Source organism: Bubalus kerabau, chromosome 16 (genome assembly GCF_029407905.1).
Source record: "Bubalus kerabau isolate K-KA32 ecotype Philippines breed swamp buffalo chromosome 16, PCC_UOA_SB_1v2, whole genome shotgun sequence".
NCBI classification, from domain to species: Eukaryota; Metazoa; Chordata; class Mammalia; order Artiodactyla; family Bovidae; genus Bubalus; species Bubalus kerabau.
Genome location: NC_073639.1, coordinates 50,293,636 through 50,308,205, shown reverse-complemented (window position 1 = coordinate 50,308,205; position 14,570 = coordinate 50,293,636). Strand labels below are relative to the sequence as shown.

General features: G+C 49.1%; 1 protein-coding gene across 2 annotated transcripts in view; it reads left to right on the top strand.

Moving 5' to 3' along the window:
* The window catches only part of ADGRD1 (adhesion G protein-coupled receptor D1), a 177,804-nt gene that overhangs the window by 37,959 nt on the left and 125,275 nt on the right, over nt 1-14,570 (top strand). For both annotated transcript variants that reach the window (XM_055550008.1, XM_055550007.1), the window contains 4 exons: nt 2,572-2,631; nt 5,563-5,680; nt 6,915-7,025; nt 8,856-8,931. In XM_055550008.1, the coding sequence (XP_055405983.1) occupies nt 2,572-2,631; nt 5,563-5,680; nt 6,915-7,025; nt 8,856-8,931 (365 nt within the window). The remainder of the gene's footprint in view (nt 1-2,571; nt 2,632-5,562; nt 5,681-6,914; nt 7,026-8,855; nt 8,932-14,570) is intronic.

Below are 14,570 nucleotides of genomic sequence, written 5' to 3'. Positions count from 1 at the left end.
ATGCTGTGACACGTATCTCAATGGGAATTCCCAAAGTTATTGAAAACAGTGAATGCACTGTGTATGGCACGAGAACCAAGGTACTTTCTCTTTACATTCTCCTTAAGATCTTTCCAGGTCAAGGTAGAGGAGGATCCTGGGCTTGTATGCGCCTGATAACTTCAATCTCAGCACAGGGCTCTTGGCTGCTGATATCCAGAGAAAAGGAATGTGAGACTATCACACTTCAAAAGTGTAGATAAGGGTTAAGAGCAGGATGTATAGGGTCTGATTGCTGGGCTGAACATCTCTCTGCTGGTTTCTTACTGTGCACCCTTGGTCAAGTTACTTTATATCTCTGCCTCACTTTGCTCATCTGAGATATGGGGAGATAATAGTAGGACTTAACTTTATTGGGTTCTTAGAAGGCTCCTATGTGCATAGTATGACTCTGGCACTTTTTAAGAGTTCTCAATCCTTCCTGGTTTCCTTGCTGATGACTAACCCAAAGAAGCAGCCAAAGAAGCACGGGAAAGCGTGTGTTCATTAAACAAGACGTCTTGATTTGCTAGGAGGCATTTGTGCCAGTAGCTCTCCTGCCCAGGTGAGAGAAGCAAGAGTAAGCCTTCTAAGATTTTGTTCATTCATTCATAGAATGTGGTAAGTTCTGGGGATCCAGGATGACCAAGAACTACTTCCTGCTTCCAAGAGGCTCAGGACTGAGAGGGTGAAGATGGACCATGGAGCCTGAAAAGTGTCCTGAGCTGCAGCCGCTCAGTGACTCTGGAGTCAGGCAAGCCTGGGTTTAACCCTTAGATCTATGCTGTTTTCAAGCCTCAGTTTCCAAGTCTGTGACATAGGGATACTTCGATGACCCAAGTCTGTCTCTGTTAGAATGGTTTTGGTTGCAAGTAAGCAGTAATATGACCAAGTATTGTTAAAATAGGGGCATTTAATTGCTTCACTCCAGGTTTGATTACTTCAGTCTTTCATTCACAGCAGGGATCTAGGTGGCAGAACTGCAGTTCCCTTGGCATTCTATTCTATTTCCAAGTGACTGAAATGGCTCCAAACACCACACCTCACTGACAAAGACCAGGAGGAAAAGGAAAGGCAGGGGGCACTTCTGTCTTTACAGGGCAGGAAATTCTTTCTCGTGGTTCCCCTTGCAGTTCCCCTGACATGACCACGCCTAGACCAATCACCAGCCAAGGGAACGGAACTGGCTTGGTGGCTCAGCCAATCTCATATGGAGAAATGGGCGGGGCCAAGACAGCCCTGTATAAGCACTTCCAGGCTTCCTGCAGGAAGTACTTCGGGTTCTTCAATTGAGCTCAGTGGGTGGGAGTGAGGCTCCCCAGAGGGAGGGTTGAGGCCCTTCTGTAGTCTTGCAGGGATGTCTATATGGGAACATAAAATTCCATGCACGTCTACACAGGAAACTGTTAAAGCTGGGTGATTTACTCTTTCAACTCCCCTGTTTCCCCTCAGATACATTGGACAGTGTCAGAGGTAGCAAAATCAAATGCATTCAGGAGCCAGAGGAACAAAGTAAATGGATATTAGGTCGGACAGACAAGAAGGAGGAGTAGAGACTGTGGCTCACCGGGAAGTACCCACCCATGGGGAGTAGCAGTGAGCTTCTCGAAAGCCTCCTGATTTTAACCATTATGTTTACTTCTTCTGATTTTGCAAGCAAAGAAAAAACCCAGAATTTTAAAATGGAATCTCACCCATTAAAAAAAAAGAAAAGTGGGCAGCTAACAAATTTAAAAGCAGTTGTGTACAAACCAAATAAAAGACCTTTATGAATCGGATGCAGCCTGTGGGTCATCAGTTTGAAACCTCTGGTGGGGGCCGTGTGGGGATGGATGCTTGACTCTGAGTGTCCTGTAGAGGAATCATGTGGATTTACCCCAAACCCCACCAATTTGGATTGAATGAGAAATAAAAATCTTTGGCATCCATTATCCAATTCTCCACGATGTCCTGGCTTCTCACCACCAATAGTTGAACAAGAAAGTGAAAAGGAATTTCTTATGCTGGGTAATAAGGTGGCCATTAGCCACACGTGGCTCTTGAATACTTGAACTGTGGCCAGTTGAAATCAAAGTGTAAATACACACTGGAGCTCTAAAGTTTAGTGTAACAGACGAATGTAAAATATCAAACTGGTGATTCTTATATTGATTGCATGTTGAAGCGATATTTTAGCCATATTTGGCTAAGTAAAATATATTATTAAAAAGTAATTTCACCTATTTTCTTTTAACTTTTAAAAATGTGGCCACTAGAAAATCTAAAACAAAAATTCGGTTGCATTATATTTCTATTCAAATGAACTGCTCTAGATCAGGAGTCAGCGATGTAAATACTTGCCACTGACTAATGAGTGTCACCTGGAGCAAATAAGATCCCATCTATCAAAGTGCTTTGTAAATATAACCTGATGCACTGATGAGAGCTATTTTCGTTTACTGCTGTATGTATGCAAAACCCAGCCTGTGGTTGATGGAGATGAGAAAATGAAAGGTCTTATGATTTTGAGGCTTAAGAATATATGCTAAGCAGTGTCATCCTGTCTGCCTTTAGACTTTCTTAAACACCGTGGGAGAGGTTCTTCGTTTGCCCAGCTGGTCTTCTGTATCAGAGGTAAGAGAAAAGAACATTTTGGTCTTCAGAAGTACCTTGGGAACCATTTTGTCTTCCTTGAAGTGGCATAAATATGGCCCAGTTCACATCTATAAGAGAAATGATGCATCTCTCAGTCCTGAGATCTGGGATATTAGAGCTCATTTCGACAGGATATGTGATTAATTTTCAATGCTCTGTTTTCTCTGTGGATCAGAGCTCTGCAAACATCAGTACATGGTGCTGTCCTCAACACAGAGCAGGGAAATGGTTGGATTTCTTCATGAGGAATGTATGCTTGTTTATCATTTTAGTAGTTTTTTTTTTTTTTACCATCACATTGTCGTTGAATGATAATAAAACATATTTGATTAAAGATCACTGTATTAAATGAGAAAAGTCAAACGTGTGACAATATACACTTCATGATTATGAGTGATTATATGTAGAAATCAAAGCAGCTTCTCCTTTTCTCTGTACTCTAAAGAATTAGGAGAATGAAATGCTTTTTCTTTTCTTTTTAAAAATAACTTTCCTGATTTTACTTATTTAAGAAATAAAACAAGTGAATATGTTTGGAGTAGTTAGAAAATACAGATAATAAATACATATAAAATAAAAATCACCTGAAATTCTCAGACTGAGTGATAATGATTTTTCATATTCTTATATATATGTGAAAGTGAAAGTGGAGTCGCTCAGTCGTGTCTGATTCTTTGCGACCCCATGGACTATATAGCCTACCAGGCTCCTCCATCCATGGGATTTTCCAGTCAAGAGTACAGGAGTGGGGTGCCATTTCCTTCTCCAAGGGATCTTCCCGACCCAGGGATCGAACTCAGGTCTCCTGCATTGTAGGCAGACGCTTTTACTGTCTGAGCTACCAGGGAAGTCCTATATATATATATATATATATATTTCTTACAATCTAGTTTTCAGTTCTCTTATATGTGTATAATAGAAATTTCTCTCTCTCTTTTTTGGCCACAACATGTGGTTTGTGGGATTTTAGTTCCCTGACCAGAGATTGAACCTGCACCCTTGGTAGTGAGAGCACAGAGTCTTAACCACTGGACTGCCAGGGAATTATATAATTCTTATATGCATATATATTCTATAAATATGCTATCTGAATTCACCAGTTTCTCTTTATTTAGGATCTTTCCTAATGATGTTAAGTGTTCTTCAGCAACGCTGTATAAGCAGGCTAGGTTAGGCTATGTCGCAGTAACAAATGGACTATACATCCCAGTGGCTCCACGCAGTGGACATTTAGTTCTCACCTGTGCCAAATATGATGTGAGTCCGGGGAGCCTCTTCTCTGCCCAGTGACCTGGTTCCTGGCTCTGCCCATTTTCTGAGGCTACTGTTTCAACATGTGACTTCCTGGGTTGCCCAGCAGGGGTGGAGAAGCGGGGAGGAGGAGAACTCTTGACTGTCTTGCCTGGAAGGGCTGCAAACACACCATTATTTAAAGTACTCCTTCTCCTGAACTCCTATAATGTTTAAAACGTATCTGCCAGTTTGTGGCAGAATGACCTCTCCTTCTCATTATGAGTGAGATTGCTCCAAGATTTACACCTGAACTTTTTATTTGAACAGCTTCAAATAGAATGGGATGAGACTTCACAGTGGCAAAGGAAGAGAAAAACAGTCATGAACTTAAGATCAATATAATATTCCCTAGAAACAAATTCTGTTTTAAAAGACACAGTCCTCCAAAGTTGATGATTTCCAGGGGGACAGAACTGCCACCTAGAAAGCTCCCAGAAGATGGCCAAGGAGAACCTGAGCAAATATACTTTCAGCATCATTTTACATGAACTTTTTCTGAATGCTCTGCCACAAAATATGAATAATCATGAAACTATTCAGACTCAGGCAGGCTCTACTGTGCGTTAAAGGGAAGGTATGAATCAGCCATACCCAACAGAACTGCATGCCAGAAACACAGATTTTCATGTGCTTAACTGTGCTTGGCTGATTGAAGTCAGGCCATGGGCCTGAAAGGAAATATCTAAAATTGGCCTCCATGTTCTATTTCCAGCTCATTAGACTCTTATGGAGCATATGTTTGTGAGAGAACGCCTGGGACACTTAGCAACAGATGGATGCTTTTTTCAGAAGGGCGGGAAGGAGAGAGGGGTGTGATGGCAGAGATTCACACACCACACCCTCAGGGGAACTGAGATGCCCCCTCCCTGCTAGACGTGTGTCTGAGGATAAGGGGCAATCAGCCCAGTCTGAGCGGGCTGCAGAGATATAAGGTGTCCTAGAGGGACTCCCTGCCTCCTTGGGGGCAGCGCCCACTAGGATCGCCTCTGCTTTGGGGACTCCGAGTGGAGAGGCCCTTGGAATAAGGAAGAGACACACCAGGCTTGTCAGGGAGGCCAGGGGTGACTTGGGGTGCTGGCACCTCCAAAGTACCCTCCCCTTTGTGGAGATTGGGACAGAACTGCTGTCTTCATCCTGGAGGGTGTTGGGAGCAATGAGCCCCCTCCTCATGAAGCAGAAGAGGATGGAGTAGGGGGTGCAGATCAGAGAGATGCCAAGGTCTGCAGTGAGTTCAGAGTGGACCCAGGACCAGGTCCGGTTACTGTGTGTCTGAGTGTGGAAGCCTTGGAGCTGATGCTCTGGTGATGCTCGGGGGTCAACTTCAGCCAGTATTCACGTTGTGTGAACTCTGCTGGGCTGGGTGACCTCAGTGGTCAGACCTCCGCGCCTGTGAAATGAGTCAGCGGTGTGACTGTTTCTCCTCTCATCTGGTCGTCGTGAGGCCAGAGCTTGGCCGGAAACATCACTCAGCCAATGCTGGGTGTCCTCCTTTGCAGGAGTGTTGACAGTGAACTTGAAGCTTGATCTTGTGCGTTTGTGCGTTTGATGCCTCCGACTCATGCACGTGCTGAGTGAACACCATCTTCACGTCTCCTTCCTGTCATGATGTTGTTTCAGGACAGCGCTGTGGTGCCGGGCTTGATAGACACCATCGACACCGTCATGAGCCACATAACTTACAACCTGCAGGCAAGCAAGCCCCAGGTCGCCATCGTGGGTTCCTCGTCCATGGCAGGTAGCTCAGCAGTGGGGGTGTGGGTGAGGCTGGCTGTGCGGCAGGCGAGGGCGGGTGGAAGCAGCGGGTGCAGGCAATCCCACCTGCTTGTTGAATTTTGCTGCACTCCTGCATTTTCTTGCGTGCGCCCAGGTACACACAAACCTCACACGCCATCAGTGGAGATGCACCTCTTCATTGTCCTAAACTACGTTGTCTGATGTGCAGTGACATTTTGGAGGAAGACAGAGTTAGCTCGGAACAACCGTGCTCAGTTGGGATGTACACACAGGACCACGGGAGCCTTTGAGACTGACTTAAGGGCCAGATTCATCTCGGGTGACAGCTGTCTCAGTGCAGGGCAGGAGATGAGCAGCAGCAGCCCCTGGAGTGTCTGTGGGGTACCAGGTTCCCTAGGGTCAGCTGCAGGTTTCTCCAAGATGTTGGTCACATGGTCTCTTACAAGTGGACATCACGGTTCTTGATATTTTCAGAGTCTGTGTCTAGGGAGCATGTGTGCATGCTAAGTTCCTCAATCATGTCCGACTCTTTGCGACCCCATGGATTATAGCCCGCCAGACTCCACTGTCCATGGGAGTTTCCAGGCAAGAATACTGGAGTGGGTTGCCATTTACTCCTCCACGGGATCTTCCTGACCCAGGGATCTGACCTGCGTCTCCTGTGTTAGAAGGCGGGTTCTTTGCCACTAGCGCCTCCTGGGAAACTTGGTACCCTAATACTTTATCACCAGAGCCACACTTCTGGAAAGGAAGCTTCATTCACTCACTTGGATTGGCTTTAATGGGAGTTTGTCAGCTAAGGCAGGTCCCTCCATGTGGTGATGCTTTTGCCTCACTTAGAAGATGAGTGTCATGGGCATTTCATTTGCCTGTGTTTTGTGGGGTCCCCAATGAGGAGGAGGAGCCCCTCAGCACGGGGGTCTCCCTGCCAGATTGGATGCAGTCAGTGCTGAGGCATCTTAAGCTGAGGGGCTGCCCTGAGGGCAGAGGGGTCACCTCAGGCCAGGAGCCCCACCCACCCCCACACGCAGCGGGTGGCAGTCAGACAGGTCTGCCACATGGTCACAATTACTGCTCTGGACACTCATTTTTTAGGTTCTTATTTCCTAAAGGTAATTACGCTCCCCAGGAGAGCTCATTCTGTCAAAAAAAAGCAAAAGCAGATGGGATTTTACAGCCCAGTTTCCTGCCCTGGAGTTGACTGACTACAGCTTCCTCTCTCTGGCTTGTTTTAGACTTTTCAGTGGCCAAAGTGCTCCCCAAGACCATGAATTCCTCCCACTACCGCTTCCCGGCCCAGGGGCAGAACTACATTGAGATCCCCCACGAGGCTTTCCACAGCCAAGGTGAGTGCAGCTTGGGACCCTTGCAGAGGGACTCAGCCTGTGAGCTGTGACCCAGCCGAGGGGCTGCCCCAGTCCTCCTCCCTGTGCCGATGGGGCCAGGTTTCCATGGTGGGAACACTGTGTGTCATTGATGCTCCTGAGATGTCTTCATAATGCCGACTAAAATCCAGCCTTGTGCACTGGGACTGAGGAGGCAGGCTGGCAGTCTGCACTCTACACTTGCTCACTGGAGGATTCTCAGTGGACCATGAGCTGATGTGGCCACCTCCCCTCCCTGCTGGGGTGGCCTCTGGCTGGGCGGCTGGGTGAGGGATTTTGTCTGCTCAGGAGTCTGGGGTTCTCCTCCTGGGAAGTCAAGGATAGTGATGGGACAGCAGCCAAGGTGATCTCAATTACTCTCTAGGGGGACCTGGGTGGCTCTGGCCATTTTTGCTATCATGACTGTCCCCTGCCCCTTGAAAGATGACTATGCCTCTGCAGGGGTGTCACTCTGTCCCAGGAACCTTGGGAAGTCAAGGGAGTTGTAGATTCTCGGCACCTGACCATCTGGCCAGAGGCCACACTTTTCCCATTCTGCCTTCAAGACTGAGGACCAGTCTGAGTGGTGGTCCCCTCTCCAGCTCGGGGCTCTCACTCCCCAGCCCTTGGGATCTGACCTCTGCTCCCTGTACCCTCTAGTTTGCTTTGTGAAGGGTGCTTAGGGATATTGGGGTGTCCTGCTTTCAGGGGACTGTCCTCCCACACTCGGAGTGAACTGTAGAAGGGAGAGGTCCAGGGGCAATGCCAAGGTTGACCTAATACATACCACTGCACGTGGGGTCTCATCTCATGTGCCCGCATGACTGTTAGAAATCTCCAGTTTTTCAGAATCAGCAAGATCACAGGCTCGTGTGGTCTGCCCACATGGAAACTTCTCACACTTGGCAGTAGAACTAACTGGTCACAAGCACCCACTCCGTGGCTGAAATTCCTGGGCTCGAATCCCAGTTCAGCCACTCAACTGGGCAAGTTACTGAACCTGCCTGGCCTCTGTTTCCTCATCTGTGACTTAGGGGACAGTCTTAGTATCTGCCCCAATATTTTGTGGTGAGAATTAGAAGAGACAGCTCTTACACCAGTACCTGACCAATAGTAAATGTGACGTGAATTGTTAATATATATTCCTGAAATTTCAACACACTCAACAGATATCCTGAAGAACTCAGGAAGCATTGTGGGACTTGCTCCTCCCAACCTCCTATTAAGCTAGCAGAGGGAGGTAACAGAATGGATGATTCCTGTTTCCAAGTTGGAATAGCACAGAGAGGTGGGACCCAACAGAAGGAGTGCCAGGTGTCTAGGTGACTTGTGAATCCTGTATCTGCTGCCTCACTGGAGTGCTGAGATTGCTGTAAATACTGCAAACACAGATAGCCACTGACATTCGCTCATGGCTGCAGTGCTATTGCCTGGCACCGCCAGCCACAGCTCAATCGGGCTCTGCCTTCGGAGGCGCGTGGTGTTCCTGGAATGTCTCCCCGCCCACCCCCCACTCTCAGCCAAGAGTTGTAGCATCTATGTGTCCAGAGCTGGCTCAGGGGCGGAGCAGGGAGTGGTTGCCTTGGTTGCATTCACAGTTGAAGGGTGGAGTGAATCTCTACTCAAACTCTGTCCTCGTGGTCAGCTCTGCCCCTGAATGTCCCTCCCCTTGCCCTTGAGGAGCTGCTGGGTTCCCAGGTCTGAGGTCTACACTGTGTGTTGCTGGGCAAGCACTTTTGATGGGGGCTTTGTGTTTCTCTTGTTTATCACTGGGGATGCTGACAGGTGTCTGGTCGTCTGCTCTTTCCCCAGCCTGGACCACCATCGTGGGGCTTCTCTACCATTCGGTGCACTATTACTTGAGCAACATCCAGCCGGCCAGCACCAAGTGAGTTTCTGGGGGCCATGTAGCATGGAGTGGGGAGGTGGTGCCTGTTTGCTGGGTAGCAGACCACTGGGACACCCCCACCTCCATGCCACCAGAGGCTCATGCAGTATTGTTATCAGAGAACTTGTGGTGCCAGTGCCTGGTGTTTCTCTGTTTGAGCAAAAGAAGAAGACGCGGGGATGCCTACACTGGGGGTTCAGCAAGCCTCAGGGGGCTGGGCTGATAGTGCAGTGGTCAGGAGCACCGGCTGAGTGACCATTCCACCTGGAACTGTGTGACCTTGGACAAGTCAGTTAACCCCTCTGAGCCTCAGTTTCCACTTCTGTAGAATGGGAAACGAGCAGCACATGCCTACATTAGTCAAGACTGTGTTGGATATAACAGCTTAGACAGAAGGGAACTGAGGGCTCATGGGACTAAGAAGGGCAGGAGTAGTCAGCTTCAAGCATGGCTGGCTCCAGGGACCCAGAAGATAGTGCTTTGACCTGGTCTTTCCTTTCCCTGCCTCTGCTCTCCTCCATGTCAACTCATTTCCTGGCAAGCCCCTTCACAGAGGCATTGCTGGCTCCCGTAGATTCAGACCCACATCGGTTTGGGTCCTGAGATCTCAAGAAGGAAAGTAATTGTCTTTCGTGAATGAAAAGTCAGTTTCATTCGAAATCTAGGGAAGATTGTGATTGGCCAACTTGGGTCACGTGCCCATCCTGGCCCCCAGTCATGGTGGGAGAGGATCCTGCTCTCTCATTGGCCAGGTCTGTTCACATGACGTTCTAGGATTTGGGGGTGGATCAGCTGTACTGAGACCACAGGGAGGGGCTGGTTCCCCCAAGAAAGATTAGGCATGGGACCTGTTCCTCCCTTTCAAGGGGTCCCTTGGAGGGGACAGGGAAGCAGAGCCTAGGGCCGGGGCAGAGAAATTGCCAATGAGGTATGAGCCCAAGAGCCCAAGGGGCCCATTTGTACAGTTAATGTTTGGAAGGCAAAGCCGTTTCTGTTGGCCGCAGATCCGCCCTAGACAGGGGCCCTGCAGAGGGCAGCAGGCAGGCTCTGGTCCATCTCTCTTCCCGGGTGTCTGGCACAGCGCCCGGCCCAGAGTGGAGGCTCTGAAAAAGTTCCTGGAGACAGAGCTGTGCATCTCAGAGGAAGCCGCGCAGCGCCTCCACCCCTAGCCCCGACGAGGCCCCGCTTCGCTGCCCTGCCAGGACCACGCCTGGAAGAGCTGATAGTATGAGAGAGCGTGTTCCTGCAAGCTCACTATCTCTGTTGATGGGAAGGCGCTGCGGGGGCGGGTTTCAGACACTGGTGCCGCTGCTGGGTATTTGGAGTCCTGTGTGATGGAAAGCAGGCAGCTATTTTTAACCGCCTACAGATAAACGAGAAATGATAAATACTTTCTAATGATGCAAATAGTCCTGTTATCGTGGGCTCTCTCAGAGGAAGACTCTTCTCCCATCTGATACCAGGGACCAGCTCTTGGTACAAAACCCTAGGCTAGGCCTGGGGGAAGCAGGCAGTCGTGGCTACGCTGACTTGGAGGGAAGCCTTGTTCTGGGCGTGATTGCGGGGGAGAGCCTGCAGGTTGTCGGGTTCACTTTTAACCTGGCACCCTGGGTGTGCTTTCCAGAATTCTTCAGGAAAGTCACAATGGAAGCAACCCGCTTTCCTCGGAAATATGCCTTCTAGACTATTTAAGGGAAATTTCTCCAAACCCAAGATTATGAATGAATAGTGGACCCAGCCTTAGCCCCAATTTATGTATATACCTCTCTCACTGCTGGAGGTTCAGACTGAAACAGACTTTTCAGTGAAATCCATAAAAATGTGTATTTCTGGGGATGGCCAAATCCTTCTGTGGGTTGGAGTAAGGCTGTGGGGAGGACCGTGTTTATACCACATCTGCAGTGCCCCTCATCCTTGGGAAAGGGGACAAAGGCAGAACTGAGGGTTACACACGGAGAAGGCAGTGACACCCCACTCCAGTACTCTTGCCTGGAAAATCCATGGACAGAGGAGCCTGGTGGGCTGCAGTCCATGGGGTCGCTAAGAGTCTGACACGACTGAGCGACTTCACTTTCACTTTTCACTTTCATGCATTGGAGAAGGAAATGGCAACCCACTCCAGTGTTCTTGCCTGGAGAATCTCAGGGACGGGGGAGCCTGGTGAGCTGCCGTCTCTGGGGTCGCACAGAGTCGGACACGACTGAAGTGACTTAGCAGCAGCAGCAGCAGCAGAGGGTTACTCATGGCAGTGGGTACTTTGATTCACTGTGACCAGAAACACACTCTCTCTGGGTGTTGGCAAAGTTTTGCATAAAGGTCCAGATGGTTAATATTTTTGGCTTTACCTGCTGTACTGTTTCTGTCACATCTGCTGTGTAAAGGCAGCCCTGGACAATACATAAAGAAGCGGGGGTGGCTGAGTGCCAATAAATCTTATTTACAGGCCAGGCAGTGCCTATGGTTTGCACAGCCCTGGGGGACACTGTTATATCGGTGCTGGCGGCAGGGATAGGGACAAGGCTAAGTCTGCCCTGCTGTGGGGAGTCGAACCCCATTCTTAAAGCTTGACCACCAGGTGTGATTATCCTCCATCCTAAGCAGGGGTCTCCAACCTCCAGGATCTAATGCCTGATGATCTGAGGTAGAGCTGATGTAATAATAATATAAAGTGAACAATAAATGTAATGCACTTGAATTATTCCAAGACCGTCCCTCAACCCCACCCCTTGTTCATGGAAAAATTGTCTTCTACAAAACTGTTCCCTGGTGCCAAAAATCTGATCCTAAGGGGTCCAACCCTCCCATCCCTCTCCTACTCTCACTGCCCAGGGGTCTCTAGGCAGGACTCCCTGGAGCCTCAGGACCCAGGGCGCCATGATCTGCTCTTACACCCTCTGCAAGTTGTGGGCTGAGAGACTCACACAGGCAAAGAACCCCCCAACTCACAGCCCTCTACCCACTGAAACATTAGTACCATGGACCTCTGAACTCTGCCAGCAATGAATACAAGCATTCAGTTATTTTCCTGAAGTCAAAACAGAATGATTTTCTGATGATGGCCACTTATTTTTCAGGTGTTGGGTCTTCAGTTCTAAGGTTAACACATGATGCAAAGATGTCTTGTTGTCAACATTAACCTCAGAAAGAATCACCCTGTGGGCTCATCAAGTGTGGTCCCTATATTTGTTGTCTTAGCTCCTGTAGCACAAGGTGGCACAGGGGTGATGCCAGCTGTGGTTCACACGCAGACTAGGAGCCAGGCTCCTGGCTCTTTACTCCCAGTCGGCCACCCCGCCCAGCTGCTGAACTTGACACAAGCCTGGCGGTCCCTCTGCCTGCTTGCTTCTTTCTAAGATAGGAGGGCTGTCCTGATTTCTGAGGACTTCTGTGAGCTCTGAGTTAATGGTTTAAGTAAAGCTTGGTGCCCTTGAACATATGTAAGCTCTTCCTTTGTCATTGCATAAGATGCTTGGCTGTTCTCCCGTTCTCTGCCTTTAAGATAATTATCAAATTCCATGCACAATTAGAAGCAGATTAGTGCAATCGCCTTGATAATGTTCTGGTGTTCCCACTTGCTTGCACAGCTGATGTCATTCCACTTTAGTTTTGTGTGTTATTACCCTCACACATTTATGTTTTTTGGGTGTGAGGTTGAAAGGATGAGGTGGAATTGTGACATCCTTTAAACCTCCCTGGGGTGTGGAGTCAGTGCATGAGATTAATGGGGTAGGAGGGCGACAGGGCTGGATGGGCTCTTCCCCCCACCCGTCCTCTGTTGACCACTCGGGCCCCACTGATGTCTGTCCTGGGGCAATGACTGACCATCCACAGGTCCTGGATGGGGGTGTCCTTTGTCCCTGCATGGGCCTGGACACAAGGGATCCTCTGAGGTCCCTGTCTCTGGCCCCATAGTGATGAGAAATGTGCAGTTCATCTGCCAAGTGGGCAGCTAGGACAGCTGTTCCTTCAAACCAGCAATCCGAGCTGGACAGGGCGCAGAGTCACCTGCTCCTCCTCCATAGATGGGCCTGGGACTCAGAAGGGATGGGACTCCTTGACTGCAGGGCTGGGACTCGGGCCTCTGGATTTCAGCCTCTCAGTGATGGACTCACTTGTGCTTCAGAAGGATATGTTCCAGGGGGTAGACTTTAATGTCTGCATTTCTTTTTACTTTTAATGCTATATGTTTTCATTTATTTTTGGCCATGCTGTGAGGCATGTGGGAGATCCCCGGCCAGGAATTGAAGCCTTGTCCCCTGCATTGGAAGCATGGCGTCTTGAACTGCTGGTCCTCCAGGGAATTCCCCTGTCTTCACGTCTTTGTAAAGCCAAGCCATCCAGGCAGAAGGAAGGACAGGGTCAGAATCACCGTGTAGCAGCCCTCGGTATAGCCACTGATTCGGGCAGTCGTCCTCAATGCTGACACCCCTGGGTGAGGGATTATGTGGAGACAGGGTTCTTCCCTGTTGTCCCACAAGGTACCTGTTAATCACTATGTGAGAACGTCCTGGAGAGCAGAGATCACTTTAGTCAAGGGGTCATGCTCAGTCTCACGGGCATTGGGGCAGGCTGATATACTGCGTCCCCCGATGGGAGGCAGTGGCAAGAGTCATCCTGCCCCCAGATGCTCGGCCTGATGCTTCCCATGAAGAAACAGTCAAGGGCTGTTTTGTAAAACCTCGGTTTGGGCTATCACACGTCCATGCAGTGGAAGCAGTGACAGGAGCAGGGCCTGTTCCAAGTCAGAGGGGACGAGGGGACATGGTGACTAAATGGATGCTGCCCCTTCCTTGACAGGAAAGCAGAGCTCTGACAGACACCCTGGGGACACTGAGGACGTTCGACTGTGGACCAGGCACCAGATCACGGGTTGAAGCTGGGTCAGATTTCTGAGCGTGGTGATGGTTAGGGTGGTTATGTAGGAGGCAGTCTTTATTTTTAGAAGATACACTTAAAGTATTTAGAGTTGGAGTGTCATGATGTAATTTCTGATGATTCAGCAAAAAGAAGGGGTGTGTGTGTGTGTGTGTGTGTGTGTGTGTGTGTGTATGTGTGTGTGTGTGTGTGTGTGAGAGAGAGAGACAGAGACAGAGACAGAGATGCCAGACAAAGCAAAAATGGCAGAATGGTAGGAGCTGGGAATCTAGGTGCGCTGCTTATACAATTTTCTGTTGGCATGACTCTTGCAATGCAAGGTTTGGAGAGGAAGGTCCTGGTTGGGGCAGAGATTCTGGTTCTTGCCATTGTCTCTTGAGAGACCCCACTGAACTACTTTATTATATATTGGCTGTGCTGAGTTTTCTCTGCTGTGTGGGCTTTTTCTCTAGTTGCAGTGCACGGGCTTCTCGTGGCAGTGGCTTCTCTTGTTGGGGAGCATGGGCTCAAGGCCACGGGAGCACAATAGTTGCTTGCAGCATGTGGGAGCCTCCTGGATCAGGGATTGAACCTGTGTCTCCAGCATTGGCAGGCATATTCTTTATCACTGAAACACCAGGGAACTACTTCTTGATACCAAGAACTTAGCGACTAAGCCACCTGAACACCACAGAGGTCATGTCCACCATCCTGGTGGATGCTCTCTTTTTTTTTTGTCTGTCAGTCAGAGGCTTCTCATACCACTTGAGAATTCTCCCAGATCT